General features: G+C 34.5%; 1 protein-coding gene across 27 annotated transcripts in view; it reads left to right on the top strand.

Annotated features, from left to right (window-relative positions):
- BAZ2B (bromodomain adjacent to zinc finger domain 2B) overlaps positions 1-22,436 on the top strand; it is a 409,685-nt gene that overhangs the window by 302,773 nt on the left and 84,476 nt on the right. For 19 of the 27 annotated variants that reach the window (XM_073019726.1, XM_073019727.1, XM_073019730.1 and 16 more), the window contains 8 exons: positions 1,391-1,601; positions 8,803-8,895; positions 9,008-9,069; positions 12,998-13,063; positions 14,800-14,865; positions 16,284-16,328; positions 16,571-16,603; positions 17,845-17,910. In XM_073019726.1, the coding sequence (XP_072875827.1) occupies positions 1,391-1,601; positions 8,803-8,895; positions 9,008-9,069; positions 12,998-13,063; positions 14,800-14,865; positions 16,284-16,328; positions 16,571-16,603; positions 17,845-17,910 (642 nt within the window). The remainder of the gene's footprint in view (positions 1-1,390; positions 1,602-8,802; positions 8,896-9,007; positions 9,070-12,997; positions 13,064-14,799; positions 14,866-16,283; positions 16,329-16,570; positions 16,604-17,844; positions 17,911-22,436) is intronic. The other 8 variants (XM_038002062.2, XM_073019746.1, XM_073019737.1 and 5 more) reach the window with 2 other exon arrangements.

Below are 22,436 nucleotides of genomic sequence, written 5' to 3'. Positions count from 1 at the left end.
GGAAGTGCAGATACCTCTTCAGTGTATTCATTTACTTTCTTTTAGATATATACCTAGCAGTGGAATTGCTGAATTATATAGTAGCTCTATTTTTAGTTTTTTGAGGGACCTCTGAACTGTTCTCCATAGTGGTTGTACTTATTTACATTGATGTGTTCTTGATATCATCAGCTCTCAGTCATTGCTCAGATTTTCAATTGTCTCTTTATTATTCAAATTTTCTTAACAGTTTGTCTGTCTGTCTATTTATTTAGAGATGAAGTCTTGCTCTTGTCCCCCAGGCAGGAGTGCAATGGTGTGATCTCGGCTTACTGCAACCTCCGCCTCCTGGGTTCAAACTATTCTCCTGCCTCATCCTCCTGAGTAGCTGGGATTACAGGTGCCTGTCACCATGCCCAGCTAATTTTTGTATTTTTAGTAGAGACAGGGTTTCACCATGTTGGCCAAGCTGGTCTCGAACTCCTGACCTCAGGTGATCCGCCCACCTCGGCCTCCCAAAGTGCTGGGATTACGGGTGTGAGCCACCACGCCAGGCCAGTTTGTCTATTTAAATAAGTATCCAAGTAAGGTCCACAAATTGGGCTTGTTTGATACATATTTTAAGGTTCATTTAAACTTCCTACAGTTTTCTTCTTGCAGCATATTTGTTGAAGAAACTAGGTCATTTATAGAATTTCCCACAGAATGGATTTTGCCATATAGTTTAACTTATACTTCTGTGTCTCTTTTAAAGTTGTTGTAATTAAATCTAGAGGCTTGATCAAATCCAGGTTTGATTTTTGTGTGTGTGTGAGGGGGAGTACTACTTTGTAGGTAGGTGATTGTATGAACCTCCATTAGGAGGCTAATATCTGTCTGGTTGTATCTTTTTTTGATGATAGGCAACCATTCAAGTTCAATTCTTTGATTCACTAATTTATTAGGTATTGCAGAATCCTGATATTCTAACTCTTTCTGTCTTAATTTATTAGCTGTAATATTTATAAAGAGAAACTTTCATGTATTATTTTGGCTTAACTGATAACCCATAAGAGCAGTCTATAGTGGCATCAATCCACAACTAGTATTTTTAAATATCTGCTAACTCGATGGTCATTATAGTTCAGAAATTGTGATTAAGATTTATAACTATATGTTTATAGATACAGATACAAATCTCTATATATATTTAATTAAAGCTTAAGTCATTAAAGTAAGAATATTAAAACTATACCAAAGGCCATGAATAATTATACATCTAAGTTTAATTTAAAAATGAAATTCCTAAAGTTTATACCAATGTTATAAATTCCAAAATATATGCAATTTTTAGCTAGAATTTTCTGACATATTAGTCTCTTGTGTTTATTTTGTTTGTAATATATTATTTCTATAAAATGTTAATTAAAAGGGAATGCAGTGGTGTCTTTTGAAAGAAGAGGATGTCATTCCTCGTATCAGGGCAATGGAAGGCCGTAGAGGAAGACCACCAAATCCAGACAGACAGCGAGCAAGAGAGGAATCCAGGATGAGACGTCGGAAGGGTCGACCTCCAAATGTTGGCAATGCTGAATTCCTAGATAACACAGATGCAAAGTTGCTAAGAAAACTGCAAGCTCAAGGTAAGAAACATAATGTGTCTGACACTAATAATCATACTAAAAAGTATACTAAAAGTATTTCTAATATTTTTGACTTAGGATTGACACTGTTCTCAATTTTTAGAAAGTAAATATTTGTGTTAGAATAAAATGAAAAAATAAGGAGTCCCACTGGTAACTGGAGTTCTTTGATTAGGTAATCTTTCCAGAACCATTATTCATAAACACATCCTATCCTGTCTATTTAGAATGACAAAGGTGGGTGTTAAGCTTTTAAGGCTTGCACAGAAAGGGAATCAACCAGCACTTGGCACATGCCTTAAGGTCGTGCCAACCTTCTGGAAATTCTCATTTTAACAGCTCCCGATTCCTTGAGGTGGTACATGGGAATAACTCCAAAATATGTGGATCTGTGGAGTAAATTTTCAGTCAGAGAACTCCAATTACTGGTAAGTAACCCCAGTCTTTTAGTTCGGGTTCTCCTGTAAGTCCAGATGTAGTATATATATTTTCAGAATACCAAATTAATACATTTAAATCAAAAAGTACTTTAAGATAACCAGAAAGTATCATTTGTCAAGTTCAAAATGCTCATAATAACCTAAACTGTATTAATGATTTGACATTATACGTAAGTTCTCAACATGAAAGTCCCATGCTATGTATGGCAAAGAGAAGGCTGAGTAAAATAGAACAGTTTGGCTTTGCAGTTTGCGTTACTAGTTACAAATGTGAAGCCGCTTAAGGCTGTCTGAATATATCAACGTATGTGTATTTACAAGTATTTGCAAGGCATATATGTAAAGATATGTAACGATGTAAAATAAAGGTTTAATAATGAAACTGACTTAAAAATCTAACAGAATTTTACTTCTCATGGGTTTTTATTATCCCTATAAATAAGCAAAATGGCGAGGAAATGTATAAAAAGACTTGTTTCTATGTATTGTAAACACCATCATAATATTGACTTCTCTGTTGCTGCTTTGTTTTTTGTTATAAAACAAATATCCATGACAAAACTCATACTATAGAATGCTTTAAAGACACATGTAATCTTAGTGCTTTGGGAGGCCAATGTGGGAGGATTGTTTGAGGCCAGGAATTTAAGACTAGCCTGGGCAACAAAGCAAGACCCCATCTCTACAAATAAAATTTAAAAATTAGCCAGCTTTGGTGGCACGCACCTATAATCCTAGCTATTGTGGAGGCTGATGTGGGAGGATCCTCTGAACCCAGGAATTCAAGGTTACAGTGAGCTATGATCATGCCACTGCACTCCAGCCTGGGTGACAGAGTGAGATCCTGTGTCTAAAAAAAGATAAATAAAATAAAAGACACTGTAATTCTTATCAGTGGAATAATTAATCTTTCCAGAAATATGTATACACATACATACACATGCGACCATTCACATGTACATGTATATCCTTTTTGATTTTTAAAATAAATGGACTTGAATCAGTCTCTTTTTGATGACTGTTTAAGCTATTTCCAGATCTTTGCTGTCATATAATTGTAACAAATATATATTACACTTTTCTAAGCATATATTATACAAATCTAAACATATTATACAAATCATTTTCAAGTTTTTGTGGATAGCAGGCAGATATTGTCTCCAGTTTATACTTTGACTAATAGCTTAACTGCCTAGCATATAACTTAATATCATATAAGTTTTTTTGTCTTAGTGTGTATATTAGTCTATTCTCACACTGCTATAAAGTTACTACCTGAGGCTGGGTAATTTATAAAGGAAAGAGGTTTAATTGACTCACAGTTTCGCATGGCTGGAAGGCCTCAGGGAACTTACAATCATAATGGAAGGGGAAGCAGCCACCTTCTTCACAAGGCACCCAGAGGAGAGAGAGAGCAAGGGAATCTGCCACTTGGAAAACTCAGATCTCATGAGAACTCGCTATCATGAGAACAGCATGGGGGGAACCCCCGCAATGATCCAATCCCCGCCCACCAGGTCCCTCCTTCGACACATGGGGATTACAGTTTGAGATGTGATTCAGGTGTGAACACAGAGCCAAACCATATCAGTATGGTAGTCAGATTTTTTTTTTATTTGATTTGATTTCTTATAAGACTTTCATCCCAAAGAGTTACTGGTGAAGGTTAAAAAGTAAAAGTCAATAAATAAACAGGCATAGATGGGTTTTAAAAATTGATATTGTCAGTAAGCTATTGACTCTTCTGAATAATGTTTAATGCTGAGGAATGTGGACATTGTTTGCATAAAATAAGAAAGTTTGAAATTAACTGATAATCAAAACATGGGCTCTTCATGTATATTTGGTATATCTAAGTATCATTATAAGTTAGAATCTAAAATAGCAAATTTAAATTTGGAAAATTAACTATATTTTTGTTGTAACAAAGTAAAAGTTAATTATTCAACTTTTACCAAATGTATATTCTCCTTCCAGATTTCAAATTGATTTGCATTCAATCACCTAGTTTATCCTTGTTATAATATACTGGGTTGCATTTTACAAGTTCTGTTACCTTTGACCTTATTGTATATTACATGTGCTCTTTTTCAACATGTATGTAAAGATTATTTAACAGTGAGTAAATAATCATTATTAATATATACAAGTATATGGAGTATTGTTTGCATTTTTTCTTGGGAAGAAAAGAGTAAAAATGAAGCACTTTATCACCTCTTTCATTTCTAAAAGCCTTCTATAGTAACATTTTGGAGGTTATCTGAGAGGATTCTAGAAGTTTTTGTTATATATTATTATCTTTCTCTGACCAACTAGACTGAGAAACCGGACTTAATTTGAAGAAGGGTTCAGAATAGTGAGATAAATGTGAGTTTCGAATGTACATCCAAACATTGTGAAATGAGAACTCTTAATTTCTCAGTGTATAGGTAAAAATCTGATAAAGTTTAAATATGATAAAGACTTCCATTCTATATAAATAAACCTGCTTATTGATTGACTGATACTATTAATATCTCAAATTTTCCAAAATAACAAGTACACCTATTCATTTCATATGTGATTGAAACTGAGATGCCTATAAGTAATCTATACCATGCACCATTATTTTAAGATGTACACTAAGAAAGAAAAGAGCTGCCAGTTGTCGGTTACATTCTGACCTTAGGGATATCAAGATGTTTAAAAAAGCATCTTAGAATCAAAGAAATGAGTTATATCCAAAATATCCTTAATTCTACGTGAAAATAAACTTCATCTTTGAAATTAAAGTGGACAATTTCGTAAGCCACAAAAGATACTTTTCAAATTAATATTTCAAAAGGTAATTACAATATATTCACCAACCAAAAAACCAAATAAATGAGAAGGTACTGGAAGTAGTTTATTTCTACAGCTTGGACAAACTTTTCAAGGTATCTAACTCATTCTCTTTCCTTTGTATTCTCTTTTTTTCTTCTTTTTTTATTTTTTTTATTTTTTTTTAAATTTTGAGATGCAGTTTCACTCTTGTCGCCCAGGCTGAAGTGCAATGGTACGATCTTGGCTCACTGCAACCTCTGCCTTCCACATTCAGCGATTCTCCTGCCTCAGCCTCCTGAGTAGCTGAGATTACAGGCACCCACCACAATGCCCGGCTAATTTTTGGTATTTTTAGTAGAGATAGGTTTTCATCATGTTGGCCAGGGTGGCCTCAAACTCCTGACCTCAGGTGATCCCCCGCCTTGGCCTCCCAAAGTGCTGGGATTACAGGCGTGAGCTGCTGTGCCCGACCTTTTTCTTTTTCTCATGTCATCTTCTTTTCCAACTGCCCATAATGTAAAATTTAAGCTATGTAAAATTTTAATGATTAATTAAAATTTTATATTTCTTGTTAAAGTAAAAAGATGTGAATTGAACTTTAAAATTTTTTTGGTCCAAGGATTTTTCTAAATTACCGGGCAGACACAGTGGCTTATACCTGTGCAATGCTAGCACTTTGGGAGGCCAAGGTGAAAGGATTGCTTGAAGCCGGGAGTTCAATACCAACCTGGGCAATAAAGCAAGACCACAAAAAGAAATTTTTAAAAAATTATCTGGGCAAGGTGGTACACTCCTGTAGTCCTGGTTATTCAGGAGGCTGAGGGGAGAGGATCACTTGAGCCCAGGAGTTGGAGGCTACAGCAAGCTATGATCATGCCACTGCATCTGGGTTACAGAGTAAGACCTTGTCTCAAACAAATAAACAAAAATTATTGTGGACTTGTGTAGGGCTTGAAATTGACTGATACACTCATACACAAACATGGTTCTATATATATTATAGAATATTCTTATTAAAAGTTAAACTTATATTAGAGAATATCAGTTTAGCTTGGAGCAAAAGATCATACTTATGCCATATTTTCTAGGAAACGTTTTTATCAGTACATCTTTACATCTCAAGACAGAGTCAGGCCTCTATTGTAGAATTCAAAACTTTCCATTCTTAATGTTAAAGAAATATTTATCTGGCATTATTATAGATGAGAATAATATTCTTCACCCATATTATTATCAGAGGTTGCTGACCCTGCAGGTCAGTTTATAAGTTTTTATGTCCCAGAGTATTTAGTGAACAGGAGATCCTTTTTGTGTGACCCAGAAATTTTTGATGATGCCTGTAACCTCCTAATTTTGAAAACGGTTGGGACATTGGAGATAAAACTTTATCATCTTCCATTTTATTTTTCAATAACACTTCTAGTTTACTAGATGAAATTCAACTTTTTTCATTCCTTCTCCTTTTTAAAAGTCTCAGTGATAGAAAATTGGCCATAGTGACCAACTTTACTTCAGCTATTGTGAGGACATACAGTTACATTCTTAGCTAAAATCTTAAGGCATTTAAACTTTGCTTAAAGATTTTTAGAGATAGTAGCATATAGACTGTGGAGTTAGAAAGTCCTGGGGTTTCTTTGGGGGTTTTTTTGAGAGAGAGTCTCACTGGAGTGCAGTGGGCAATCTCAACTCACTGCAACCTTTTTCTCCCGGGATCAAGCGGTTCTTCTGCTTCAGCCTCCCAACTAGCTGGGATGACAGCTGCCCACCACCACGCCTGGCTAATTTTTGTATTTTAGTAGAGGTGGGGGTTTCATATGTTGGCCAGGCTGGTCTCGAAGTCCTGACCTCAACTGACCCACCTACCTCAGGCTCCCAAAGTGCTGGGATTACAGTCATGAGCCATCGTGCCCAGCCAGTCCTGGGTTTTTTCTTGACTATGCTATTTAACCTCTAGGAGCCTTAATTATTTTATGTGTAAGTGGGGCAATAATGTTGATCTTATAAAGTAGCTGTGAACATTAAACAAAGTGATGTAAATTTAACACAACAGGCCGGGCGCAGTGGCTCATGCCTGTAATCCCAGCACTTTGGGAGGCCAAGGCGGGTGAATCACGAGGTCAGGAGATCAAGACCATCCTGGCTAACACGGTGAAACCCCATCTCTACTAAAAATACAAACAATTAGCTGGGTGTGGTGGCGAGCGCCTGTAGTCCCAGTTACTCAGGAGGCTGAGGCAGGAGAATGGCTTAAACCCAGGAGGCAGAGCTTGCAGTGAGCCGAGATCGTGCCACTGCACTCCAGCCTGGGCAACAGAGCAAGACTCTTTCAAAAAAAGAAAGAAAGAAAAAGAAAAATTTAACACAACGGTACCTGCAATCAATAAATGGTAGAAATTTTTAGAGCTCAAGTGATTCACGTGTTAGCAATTATATTCATTGTCAATGAACATAATTTAGGTTTCTTTGTTCAGTGGCTACAAAATTTATAACAATGTCTAATACAAAGTGATGCTTTCTAAAATGATGATATGATCAATATTATACACCACTTTTAGCGTTAGAAGTATTCAGACCAAGTTTACCAGCAGAAGAAAGCAAGGATATTGCATAGTTTCTTTATCTGTTATACCCTTTGCCACAATAATGCTCGATAACAACCTCCAAACCTTAGTAGCATACAACACTTTCTTAATCACTTGTGCAGATGGAATCAGCTGGAAATTAGCTAGGCAGCTTTGCTTATCTTGGCTGGGCTTATTCACATTTGTGGGGTCAACTGGCTCCCTGTGTCCCAATCTTCCAATAACCTAGTCCCCAAATCATATCTTCAGTCATGGACAAAGCACAAGAACAAAAGCAGAAAGAATATAATAAACTTTCAAGCTCTGTTTTCATCACAACTGCTAACAACCTCTTAACCATGGAAAATCACATGGTTGACTTCAGAATCAAGAGACGGGAAAATATATTCCACCTCTTGATGGGAATTGCTCCAAAGTCACATTACAAATGGCATGAATAAAAGGAGGAATGAAGAATTGGAGCCATTAATTTTGTTCATCTACCATAGTTTCATACATGTGTCCTTGAAGATAATAAGAACTAGGTTGTCTTTAAAAGTCATTGAAATTCTGCATTCTTTTCATTTAGGAGATTTAGTCCCTCTCCTTCATAAATGAAAATACCACTGGATTCAGGAACTTAACCATTATAGCTAATTGAAATACTAAGTTTGGGTGGGAGGGGACTTTATATTTGTTTTAATTGGAAGTCTTCCTTTTTTATATACGCTAAGACTGAAGCTACATTACAATTCTTAAAATACTAGCAGCTATTTTCCCACTAAGTGTGATTTACTTGAAATGTGAAAAAACCTGTACTTAAATAAGCCTCTCTGATAAAGATTAAAAGAAACCTCATTTTTATGTAGTCCTAGATATGGGTTCATATTTGATGAAATAATTTGATTATTTCCGTTAGAATGAACACGACATTGTCTACCACACCACTCTCCTACTTGGTATCTGTCTGACCTTAGGCAATTTTCTTAAATATTATATCCTCCGCCGGGCACAGTGGCTCTCACCTGTAATCCCAGCCCTTTGGGAAGCCAAGGCGAGCAGATCAAGACATCAGGAGATCAAGACCATCCTAGTCAACATGGTGAAACCCCGTCTGTACTAAAAATACAAAAATCAGCTGGGTGTGGTGGCACGTGCCTGTAATACCAGCTACTTGGGAGGCTGAGGCAGGAGTATCGCTTGAACCCAGGAAGCGGAGATTGCAGTGAGCCGAGATCGCGCCACTGCATTGCAGCCTGACCACAGAGCGAGACTTTGTCTCAAAAAAAAAAAAAAAAAATTATATCCTTTATGATGATACCATTTTCACACAGTTACTGTTTTAGGTTAGTAGTTACACAAAGTTGTTAATATTCTTTGAAATTTTGTGTTTTTCAGAAATAGCCAGGCAAGCAGCACAAATAAAGCTTTTGAGAAAACTTCAAAAGCAGGAACAGGCTCGAGTTGCTAAAGAAGCCAAAAAACAACAAGGTGAGTGATTTAAATGATAACATAAACTCGAAGAGTCAGTACTGGGGAATTCATGAGAGGTTTCTTTTCTTCATTCCCTTTTTGATGATATGTATCCTTTGGCTTCTTGTAGCAATAATGGCTGCTGAGGAGAAGCGAAAGCAAAAAGAACAGATAAAGATTATGAAACAGCAGGTATGTGTATGTATTGGAACTGACTTTTAAAATATGGGACTTATTTTGAGGATTTGTTAATAATGTACATTATTTTTTATTTCTTAAATAACTATTTCACATTAATGTTTGTGTCTTAGAAAACATTTAGAAGTATTTAGAAAATTGTTTAGAAAATTGCTATCTTCTCTTAATTAAAATTTTACCTCTTTAATAAAATATTCTACTTCCAAGTGTTTAAAGAAATGATTACCAAACAGTAAATTTGTGTAAGTACTTTGATATCCTTGTAGACTTTGTATAAGTTGATATCTTGAACAATTTTCAGAATTTTTAAATTAGTATATCAGTCAATGAAGTATATTGCTCGAATGTTCAAATTTTAATAAAGCCTGTTGTTCTTAAACACGTAAAATATTAGTAGAAAATTAAATTTAAGTTATACAAAATAAGATTTGCCTTTGTTGCTTCTGAATGCTTTCAGGGTTACTTAAAAGTTGCCACTGGAAAAAAAAAAAAAAAAAAGATGAGAGCATTATTTTAGCAAATCCAGAGTTCTCTGTCTTGTATCTACAATATTTCTCCCCGTGTGGTTTTCAAAATTAAGTTTAGGTAAGAGAAGTAATTTTAAATTTTCATAGATAAAAATTAAGTGAGAAGGTATTCAGCTTCATTTAAGATGAGAATGTGTAAACTACTCTCCCATCTCCTCATATTCATGGTAACATTAAAGCAGAAAGGAAATGGGAGAAAGTACTATTCTTTTAAAAATGTTAGGAAGCAAGTAGTTATTTCTGAGAATGAAATGAAATCAATTATGTTACTATATAAATACCTGCTAAATAAGGGGCTTGGGTTGGATTTGATGTGATTATCTCTAAGGTTTCTTCCAGTATTAACCAAAGCAATATGACTAGAAAAGTTGCTATAGAGTTGGGATTTAGGATTTGAGTTTGTAGTCAGGCACCCTACGGTTAAATATGGGCTCTGCTACTTAATAATTTTGTGACCTTAGATGAATGACTTAACCCTTAAGTCTTTATTTCTTCCATCGTAAAAGAAGTTAATTGCAATATCTGAATAAATGAGATAATGAACGTAAAGTGCCTACTGCAGTGACTGGCAACAAAACACATGCTCAACTTTTTAAAAATAAATATAAAACATCCAACTACACAGTATACTCTTTTACCACCATAATTTAAAGTAGCAGTTGTAAACTTGAATTCCATCCTTAGTTTGTTAATTGTGACTGCTAGACATTGTAAGATTGACCTGAAATAGGCTAATGAATGCATTTGTTAAAATATATTTACTAAAGAGTATATATGAAAAAATAAGTTCATATTTCATTTTTAAGTGAAATACTGTTGTTTCTGTTATACTTTTATTTAAAAAGTTTTATAGCTTATTCTATTTCCTAATGGCTGGAGACTCATTAGATCCCATCAGTACTTTAAATTCAGCTTTATGATCTTAAAGTCTTACAGTAGCTACAACCTAAATCCACATGGTCTTTGCTACTCATTGAAAAAGCATTAAGCTCCAAAGTTGCCAGCAACATTAATGCAAATGAACTGGTCTTAATATTTATCAAGATATTTATCTGAGGCCAATCTCAGAATACCATCTCATTTATTTGATTCAACAAAGTGAATCGAAGTATAGAGTAATTCTACTCATACTATCTGTTATATAGGGTCTATTTTAAAGTCAGCATTTGATCTAGAATAAAATAGGGTATGTGTTTTCATCCTTTGGATTATTTTTTCCACCTAGTAGACCAAAAATATCACCAGACAGTCCTTAAGACAGTTTTCTGGAAGATTTCAGAAACATTATTACAAAGCAGGAGGCACACAGGCATTGGGATCTGACCAGGACTCTGTATTACTACGTATTGGACTTCAGACAAAATATTTACTTGCTGAGAACCTCAGTTTTCTCTTATATAAAAAGAAGATAATTTAAGCTTCTATTATTTTTTAATGATTGATAAGATATTAAATGTAAAGTGACCAGCTCAGTGGTTGAGTACCCGACATTGTAAAGTTAAGCTGTATTATAGTAATTTACCATGTTTATCTTATTTACATGCTAATGATAACACTACCAAATATATATGGATATATAAAAGTCACTTGAATAGTTAAGATAAAGCTTTAGATTGTGTATGTCAGCCCCAAGATTCCCTGCCTATCTGTGCTTAAGAGAACAATGAATGACTTTTGCTGACTTGAAAACATAGCACCTTATAATGTTATAATTGACAAGAGCAGGAAAGTTAGATCAAGAGTATACTTTTCTCAGATACCAAGTTCTAATTCAAATAAATACTGCAAATATGGATCAAATACAATCTTTTCTAAGACTTGGAAATTACACAAAAGATACACTTTGGGGTTTTGGGTTTTATTTTTTGTTTTGTTTTTCTTTGTTTTGTTTTTTGTTTTTTTAGACAGAGTCTCCCTCTGTTGCCCAGGCTGGAATTTCAGTGGCATGATCTCTGCTCACTGCAGCCTCCGCCTCCGGGATTCCAGCAGTTCTCCTGCCTCAGCCTGCCAGGTAGCTGGGATTATAGGCATGCACCACTACACCCGGCTAATTTTTTGCATTTTTAGTAGAGACAGGATTTCACCACCTAGCACTGTTCATTTCTCGAACTCCTGACCTCAGGTGATCTGCCCACCTCAGCCTCTCAGAGTGCTAGGATTACAGGTGTGAGCCACAGTGCCCGGCCCACTTTGGGGTTTTTATTTTTGACAGCCTACAATTAATACTCATTACCAAGATAGGATCACCAAAATCAAAGAATGTGATCGGTCTTGTGAAATCAGAACAGTAATCCCTAAAATTTCATCATCCTGCAGTAGACTCCTGCAGGGAATCAATAACATCAGTGTACATAAAACAATTAAAATGTATATCAAAGTATAGCTTCAGTAAGTACAACTAGCATCTGGAGATAGGAGCAGGCATTGTGAAATACAGGTATATAAAATGTGTTGGCCCTGGAAATTCTAGGATAAGTACAGTTTTCAAGTAGGAAACTTTGAATTTTCTTTTTTAACTTGTATTTATTCTCATCAGTGCCAATTTGGGACTTCTGAATGGATTAAAGAACAGGAAATTTCTAAGAATGTTTTATAGAATATGAGATAATTAATATGAGATAATTTTTTAAATTAAAATGTAAATTTTTATCAAAATTTATGTGATCACTAAGTTATAAAACATATCCAATAATCAGGTTATTAAATTTAGACAATGTGTACCCCAGTTATGTCCTACAAGTAATTTCCTAGAATGTTAAATTATAATTAATTAATTTTAAAATAATGTTACAGGTTATTTCTGAAATGGGCTAATTGTGATAATTATAAGCAATGTTATATTGTCATGCTATTCAACATGTAAAATAAACTTTAGAATGGAAATTATTGTTAATAATGTTACAATTGTGTCACTGTATACTTTTTAAAGCATTTTATTTACTCATGACAAATGAGAAGGGGTAAACACATCTCACTGTTTTACACAAGAATAGTTATTATTTGCTCAAGACCATTCAATAAATGACTGTAATCCAGAACTGGCTATATGTTTTCTGACTGCTGATACATGATTTTTCTACTATTAAATCCTATATTTATTTCAAGTTAAGTATTATTTGTAATTGCAAATATTTATAAAGATCTTCAGGCTATATAGTTTAATCAGCATGGTTCGCTGAGTTTCTGTTTTATTTAGCATTTGCATTTTACAAATTATGAGAAACTTTATCAAATCATATTAGTTTCAGACATGAAAATATTATGATTTTATACTAAATAATTAAATTTTTATGTCCAGCCTTTGGTAATTTTGTACTTATATTTTTATTATTTGATTCTGCTCAAATACTCTTTACTCAGTTTATTATCTCAAGTTATCATAACTTTTCCTACAGGAAAAAATTAAGAGAATACAGCAAATCAGAATGGAAAAAGAACTTCGCGCTCAGCAAATTCTAGAGGTAGAATTCTTAAATTTAACATAATTAAAATAATATAGCCATATATTTTTAAGTCTGCAAAAATAAAGATTTTACATGCATGTTTTCTCACGTTTGTCAGATATTCTCTTTAAACATTCTGCATAGAATAAAATTTTATCTGAGCCTTATTTAGCAAGCTAATCTAATCCTGACAATAAAGATATACAAAATGAGACAAAAGAAACAGGAAAACTTCTGAGCAGTCAATGGAGTTGTCATAAAGTTCATGCGCTAAAATGTTTTACTTTTCTAAAAGTAAACAACAAAAGAAAAATCATTAGGGCTTATAGTCCAATATTTACTTTTAGTTTAGAAACAAATGTTTACAGCAGTAAACATTTCAAAAGTAAAAATAAATTTTAAATGTACAAAGTTTTATCAGATTGTTTTTCTGATTTCTAGCATATCCCTCTTCCCTGCAAGGCTAATTAGAATAGAGATAGAGGGGACATCTGTTGGCAACAGCAAAAGTAATAGGCAAAAGATAGCAAGGAAAAAATACAGGAAAACTTCAGCTAGCACATATAGGAACTGAAAAGCCTAGCAACAGCCTGTAATCTTTTATTTGAATAGCAAGCAATTTTCAAAACCTTAATAGCCCAAAGGCATTACTCTTTGGAGCTGTGCAGTATGACTGATGTTCAAAATAATTGCCCTGAGTCATCAAGAATACGCCAAATTAGACACAGTACACAGTACACAGGCATAGTGGTGTCTAAGCAGGCACGTCTCAAAATTATTTCCATCTGAAATAGTGAAAATAAAATTTTCATGTTTAAAATTATTACAACTTCTCCACCATTCCGGAAACTGCTGCCTTATAGAGCAGTTTATTCCCTGAGGGCTCCAGATAACTGAGGTTTTCTCTGTTACAGTTTTATTCCTTCTAGAAATACACACATATTTTCTTACCCATTTCAAATTAATTTTATAAACCAGAAATTGAAAATACTATTTTAAAGTAAACTGACAATAACTACTAGGTAGTTATGAAACTTCTACACAGTTCATGATTTTAAGATTATGAAGCTTATGTTTGATAAATAGCATGATCTTAATAGTCAGATTGTGACTCATGAAAGATAAGATTACAAGTTTTCATTCCATTAAAAAAAAACACACACACTTGAACTTAACCACACTATACAGAGATGGGGAAAATCAGACCTAATATGCTTAACTTAAAAGATATAATCCAATAATGAATTTCTTTATCTCAAATTTTTAAGTATTAAAAATAAATTTTAAATAAAGTTAACATGTTCATTCTCAAATATTACTAATTCTTGAAATAATTTTTATTTATCAATTAAAATCTATTCTGTTTTCTAAATGTTTTACAGTGATTATGTTTTACTTTTAAAATCAGAAAAACAATAAATGACATAAAATCATTTTTCTGTGATTAAATTTTAAGGTAAAAGAACATAAACACTCAATTATTTCAGACTTTTAACAGAGCTTGAAGAAGAAAAAGCTGTCATATTCTTATGAATCTAAGAAATTTTTGTGTATTCTAATGCTAACCTATAAATTAGAAACACAATTATTACATTAAACCTAATGTTAACTGGGGGGAAATCTGTAATTGTCTCCATATATGTTACATATTGTTTCGTACCTTGTGAGACATGTAGCTTCATTTCAAGTCTGACATTATTTGCAAGTTGTGGTGGTGCTGTTGCATGACTTTGAGACCTGTTTTGCATGCACAGGCTAAAAAGAAAAAGAAGGAAGAAGCGGCAAATGCCAAATTATTGGAGGCCGAGAAACGAATAAAGGTTAGTTTAGATGAGAATCAGAGCTTTTACTTTTGAAAAATAAAAACTGTATGTTATACTGGCATCAATTATATGAAACAATATGGCTTCAAAATGACTATCTGAATATATGTTTAGCAGATACAGCATGTGTATAATATATGTTTTTATTTGTATGTATATTGTATGTGTATTTTTATTTTATTATGCAGGGTTTTTTTGTAATGCTTTGAGCTCTTTAGGAGACATCAAATCAGAAATGCAAATTGTTGCTTAATACCTGTATGTAGTTTTGCTAAATAAGAATGACTCCCCCAAAAAAACTGTCTTGTGTGTTATGTTTATGTTTAGCCATAGACTAGATATGGTATAGGTATGTTTATTTTTGTGTCTCAATCTGATTCTCCCCTTTATAACTTTTTCTTTGTTAATATTCAGCAACTGTTTTATCTATTAAAAATGAAAAGCCTACAGAAACAAAAGCCAAACCTTATCAACTGTTATTTACCAATAACAAAATTAGCTGTTTTTAATTATTTTAACTTCAAGTATTTGGGGGTGTTTTGTTCTGATTTCCTGGCATGAAGTATAAGAGAGATGTCCCCTTCCTCCCCTCCCCCACCCTGCCATCCACCAGTAACTGAATACTGAAAGGGGGTAGCTGGGTGAACCTACTGGTACTGGAAAGAGCCACCACAGTTATACTTTGTAAAGCCAGGAACTGTTTATCTTTTCTACATAGACTCTCTTACTTTATTTTTTAAATTTCTACCTTTTCATGTTTGCCGTTAATATTAATTTCACCATATTTTACCTTTATAAAAATAATGAGATTGGTGACGTTCCTTGAATGGTTTGCTTTACGCCCCATCCCCTTGGAATGGTGCCCTGAATCATAGGTGGACATGAAAATTTCACACCGATTGCCTAGTTTTTATCACTTTAATTCATATGTAGTGTCTAGAAATGAAAAACATGATGTTAATTATAGAGTATATTGGAGAGTTCATATTCAGAATGGAGAGAGTTCTAATTGGCTAGATTTGAGGGTTGCACCATAATGTATCACAGATTAAAAAATACATGTGTGGGTTATATCTGATAGACTCTGACCATCTAGCTAGTTAGTTCAATGAATGTGCCATTGAAATGTGCAGTTAGATCAGTCATTCATTAAATTTTAAGTAAAAATGACTGCTGAAGACAGATCCTTGCTACCATATTTGCTATGTTATACACTTTGTATGTAAGTATTTGTTAGCTAGAAGCATACAAAATCAAATTGACATTTTATAAGTAAAAAATAATTGAATATTGGCCATTTCATATGGTTCAACCTAATGGAAGACTATAGAATCTCAGAAAAGGAACTTTTAATAATTTTAGCATGTTCTAAATCTTCTCTAAAAATCATGTATTAAAAGTTTCTTATTTTTAAGGAAAAAGAAATGAGAAGACAACAAGCTGTTCTTCTGAAACATCAGGTCTGTAATGTATAGTTATACAACTGTTGAATGTACATTTTATAATATTGCTTAAACCTATTTGGGGGAAAACCTTCAAAATATTTTCTTTAAAATTTCTGATATAATTCTGCTTAAGTTTTTCCTTCAACCTACAGTTTATTGCCTTGCTTTGGTATTGGTGTCTTTTTGGGGGGTTAAAAAATTGGTTTTATGACTCTGTGATTTCTGTTTCATAATGTTGTGCCAACTCTTTCTACCAGGAGTTGGAGAGGCATAGACTAGATATGGTATGGGTATGTTTATTTTTGTACATCTAACACCGCATTGTGATTTGGTTGTGATATGGTTGTCATAGCAATGCATAAAGTGTAGCACTGGCTGCTGTCATATTACATACTGCTGCATGGCTTACAGCACAGTGCATTGCATACATCTGCTTGTCTGTCTATAAAAGAGTATGATGCATCTCCAAGATTTTACACTGAATTGTACAAGCCTTAAATAAGGCTGCTGTCTAAAAATTTACATTACTGATGTCACAAAGAAAGTTGGATCACTATACAATTAGGTATAATTATGACCCATATTCTCCCATCATTCTAGATGCAAAACTGCCATTGAATACAGTGGGAATTTTGAGTTTGCTTGATGAGAGAATATGAAATATATTCTGGTTTCATAGACAAAATTTTAGAAATAATTTTGGAAATATCCCTTTGGAGAAACCAAATATGCTTAAACAAAAAAATCGATTAGATACTATAAATATGTGATTTTTTTATTTTAAAAGTAAAGTGAGATTATCAAATTAAACCAGTGCTTACCTTATTTTCATACTGTGCCTTTAAGATTCCACCTGTTAGCCCATGGTGCAGCTTTTGTGGCTTTAAATAGCGTATCAGGTGGCAGACATCAGTAAATAGGAATATCCCATTTCACTGGTGTTGTATGTGAAACAAGACTAGTTTAACTAAATTGGTATAAAAGCCTTAAAAAATCTCTAATTTGTTGGTGGCTTATTGGATTTACAAAATGATTTTGTAGTTGAAATAAAATAACCAACTCTAAAATCATGAAGTTAAAGTGACTATAAATCAATTTCTTCCTGATCTAAAATTTTAAGAACAACACAACCTTTGGTTTAATTGGCCATAGTATTTGTGGTTTTTCTAATAGCAGATGTAAGGTAACTGACCTGTTCCAGCCAACCATTATGCTTTTTGTTCTGCCAGCTTTTGAAGGAGCATCACAACTGACCATAAGTAAATCTTGTATGCTTCTGTTTACACTGTCTCCATGTTCATTGCTTTACCTTTTTGCTTTTGATTGTTCTTGTATTTGCTTTCTAAACCTGAACTAAAACATGCACAGACTGGCCATTCTTGTCTTATATTTAGTATTTACTGTGACTTGTCTATAAATGCTAAACATGCTATACTGAGTTTTTGTTTTGTTTTTGTTTTTGTTTTTCCATTGGAAAATCAAACTGTTAATTGTGGTTGAGTTATTTTCCACATTTTATCTGGCCTAATAGGAACGAGAGCGAAGGCGACAGCACATGATGCTTATGAAAGCTATGGAGGCTCGTAAAAAAGCAGAAGTAAGTGTATCTTTCTACAAAAATGTTACCTTGTAAAGTAACACTTTTTCCTAAGGCATTGGCTCTTCTAAATATAAATTCTTCAGAATATAGGTTTGTTGTGATTTACTGGCTTTCATATGCAAACCAGAAATTTAGAGATAGCAACTGAGTGTTAGAACATAGAAGAATGTAGGAAGAGTTCCAATGTATGTGTTAGTTTTCCTGGCTAAGATTTTAATTGTCTTTTTTTAGTGTAGTAAATGACATTGGTTTAGATAAAGGTAGCTGTTTATTACACCAGAGTTTCACAAAACTAGTATTACAGCATGCCTAGACAAGTCCTGTATGTCGTAATTCAAACACAAATCATTCCGACCATGGATTCCTGCCCTGAGAATTATTCTTTAGTATTCTCTATGTAAAATTAGGCCTAAGTACTTTTCTTAAAGTAACTTTTAACAGATAATTCAGAATAAGAAAATTATTGCAGTACATCAGAATGAGCTTATTTGGAGTTTAATGGAAATCACTTAAAGGTTAAAATAGATATGTGTTACAAAGGAATAGCATTCTGTATTAAAACAGTTGAATAGAGTCATTATAACTGGGGTTTTGGAGGTTGAAAGACACAGATTCCCCTGCTGGTTCTGCCACCAATTTGCTTTACATTTTCAAGCCATTTCTTTAAAATTGAGATGATACCTGCCTCCTAGGATTATGGGATTATCGAGTGAGATAAGCATTTAATAAGTGAGAATTAATGAAAATGATACTACTGTTTGATCTAGAAGTTGGGAGGCTTGTATTTCAGTATTTTGGTCTCAGCTCTAGCTTAAATTAGCAATATAGATTTTTGGTGTGTAGAGAAAATAAGTGTATCGTTTTGGAACCTGTGCACAGTAGCCAGATTATCTGAATTTGAATTCCGATTTCATTACTTTCCAGCTATATGACCTTGGGCATGTTATTTAACTTCTCTGTGATTCATTTCATCTATAAAATGAAGATAATACTAATTTCTGTTTCGTAGGACTGAAGAGATGATTAAATGGATATGTGTCTCTGTGTGTGTAAAGTTCTTAGAACAGTGCCTGGTACCACATAGTACCTAACCATTGACACTACATATGTATAGAATGGGCCTAGCAAGATGCATCCCAGGTTGCGAACTACTGACATAGATTACCTCTTAGCAGAGACTTAACATAGCATGTAACATATATTACAGCAATCACTTTCTGTGACTTTTCCTAAAGGTTATGGAAGTTTTACTCCAACACTTTCCCTGCTGTCTTTTTTTCCCTAACCTTTTGATTACCCAGGCCTATTGACACCCACTATACCTAACATAATAATTGAATCTATACATCTGTGCATGGAAATATAACCATAATCTCTGAAAAATGACAGTCACGGAAAGAGAGAGGTAACGTATTCCAGGAATTGGCAGGGCTGCTCTGTATTCCGTTATGGAAACAGTACAGTGAAGGGAAGAGTAGGGAAGGGGACTAATTAAAAGCCTGAACACTGAATCTAATTCCCTCAATCTGGAGAGATGGAAATGGAGGGAACAATTAGTAATTCAGGAAAAAGACCTAGAAAATCCCTCAAGAGACAAATTCTTCCCTACCAATTGTGGGTTTTGTTTTTTTGGGGTTTTTTTTCTGTTTGTTTTTTGTTTTTTTATAAAAAGGAATAAAAAGAACCAGGGCTTGCCATTCTGGTTTTTCTTGGCAGGGAGGAAAGCTAACCAAAATAATCCAAAACGTTATCTTCAGGCATACTAGGATTCATTAGAAGAGAAGATCCTGTAAAATAGTAAGAATGAGATCATCTGAGAGAGGGAATATCCAGGTGAAAGAGGCACCCCAAAGGCCTCAAAGACATGAACCCTCCCGCTGGTTTTTCATATTTGTCCACTAGGGCCTGGGGAGAGTGGGGGAAGCTGCTGCAGAGAGGTGAGGAAGATCTGGGTTGAATGGAGGGTGGTAGCCACAGGATAAATAAAGCTGATTAAAATTAGATATTCTAAGAATCCATCAAAGCTCAAGAGCACCTCTCAAGGAAAAGGTTATACTCTTGACTAAATAGAGTGAATCCGCTACAGTTCTTCCAATAAAACTGAGAAAGAGATTCCAGATACCTGGTACAGCTCTTCCTCTCCTAGCTACCTTTGTCCTGAGCGAAAAAAAGCGGAAGTAGAATACAGAATACTCACCCACAAATCTGAAGTACTCGTAAGACTAAAATCAGGTAGCAGATAAAGAGAGAAGAGCTGCAGGAAAATTAACCCACCTATATTGGAACAATACAAGTTATGAATAGGGCTGGACATATTAAGCATAAGTACTTTGAAAAGAAATGGCAAGGCAACGGTGTTAAAATATTGAACCAAAATAAAGCCAATAAATGCATATGTACATAAATTAATTACTTAAATTCTAATGGCTGAAAGAGTGAGCCTGGTTTCTCTGTTCTCTTTATTGCTATCCTCAGTACTCCCTATGCATTCTCTACAGAGCAGCCAAAGTGATCTTTTCAAAAAGTAAACCAGATCATATCCTGACACTATCCAGGGGACTCTCATTGCAATTACAATAAAGTTCAAACTCCTCAAAAAAAAAAAAAAAAAAAAAAGTTCAAACTCCTCACCATGGCATTTTCCCACTGACCTCTGCCTCTCACTCCAGTTTTACTTCATACAATTTGTCCCTTATGCACTATATTCTGGTCATTTTTGTCTTGTTATTATTCCTGAATGAATGGTCTGTGCTATTGCTGTTTTTCCACCAGATATTCAGATGGTTCCTATTTGTTGTTCAATCATCAATCAAATGTTAACTTTTCAAAAAGGCCTTGCCAGCAGGAGAGTCGCTTGAACCTGAGAGGCGGGGGTTGCAGTGAGCCGAGATTGCGCCATTGCACTCCAGCCTGGGCAACAAGAGCAAAACTCTATCTCCAAAAAAAAAAGGCCTTCCCAGATACCTAATTTTGCTTTATCTTACACCCCACACCATTCGCTAATCTTATTGTTTGTGGGCTAGTTCCTCCCAGAATATAAGATCTATGAGAACAGGACTCTTGTCTGTCTATGCCATTGTATTGCCAGTGCTTCAGTTAGAACCAAGTAAATGGGAGGTGCCTAGAAAATTGTAAATGAATGAATGGATAGGGTAAAATTAAAGTGATTGTGGCAGAACTAAAAAATCAAATTAAGTACAAAACAATCATTAAATTTTGAGTATATTATTATGTTTTCTATGTAATTCTCTTTGTATGATAGAAAACTCTTTTTATTTTATTTTTCTCCAGATGGTGTTCTTTTGTTACAGTCACACTCTCAAGGAACTATTATTTAACAGTGCAATAACATATGCCACAAATAATCCTCAATCAGAATGTTTCAGAAAATTTCATAGATAAAATTGAATTCTTAAAATGTTATTGGCCAGGTGCAGTGGCTCACACCTATAATCCCAGCACTTCTGGGAGGCCGAGGCAGGAGGATCACCTGAGGTCAGGAGTTCGAGACCAGCCTGACGGAGTAGTGAAACTCCCTCTCTACTAAAAAATACACACAAAACAAATGAGCCAGGCCTGGTGACACACACCTGTAATCCCAGCTACTCGGGAGGTTGAGGCAGGAGAATCACTTGAACCTGGGAGGCAGAGGTTGCCATGAGCAGAGATCATACCACTGCACTCCAGTCTGTGTGACAGAGTGAGACTCTGTCTTAAAAAAAAAAAAAAAAAAGTTATCCTCTGCCATAGACCCATGAACAGGACTCATGGACTGGGTAATTTTATCAGTCATTTTCATTTTGAATTGTGTTCCTCTAATGCGGGGGTCCCCTGGGCTTCCGACCAGTACCTCCACCTGAGCCAGATGCCAGAGCCTTACCTCCTCCCAGATCAGTGGCAGGATCAGATTCTCATAGAAGCGTGAACTCTATTGTGAACTGCACATGCAAGGGATCTAGGTTGCATGCTCCTAATGAGAATCTAACGATGATGATCTGAGGTGTAACAGTTTCATCCTGAAACCATCCTTCCCACCACCCCACCCCTGTGTCTGTGGAAAAATTGTCTTCCATGAAACTGGTCTCTGGTGCCAAAAAGGTTGGGGACCACTGCTCTAATGAATGGTGCCCATAGATCTGTGATCAACTGTTAATCTTTCAAACTACTAATATGTGCCCAAGATTAAATTAGATACTGTGGGAAAAACAAAATATTCAAGATGCAGTAATCATATCAGAGAGATAAAACTGAACAGTATAAGTGGTTAGGCAATAAAAGACCTATTTTTAACAACGATCAAAACTTTCGCCCAGTCTTTTACATAAACCTCAGTATTAACAAAGCATTCCTATATGTACTTGCCCATTTCCTCATTATTACTTAACATGCACAAGATGTAACTCATGGAATGTCAATAATGGGCACATTGTGGCTTTATATTCTGCCACCCATTACCTCCTGATAGCCCAAATCTGTAATAATTTTCTGTTATTACGTATTTAAAGAACAAACTTTATTATAAA

The sequence above is a fragment of the Chlorocebus sabaeus genome, chromosome 10 (assembly GCF_047675955.1).
Source record: "Chlorocebus sabaeus isolate Y175 chromosome 10, mChlSab1.0.hap1, whole genome shotgun sequence".
Lineage (NCBI taxonomy): Eukaryota > Metazoa > Chordata > Mammalia > Primates > Cercopithecidae > Chlorocebus > Chlorocebus sabaeus.
Note: the sequence above shows the minus strand (reverse complement) of the source record. Positions and strands in the feature narration are given on the sequence as shown.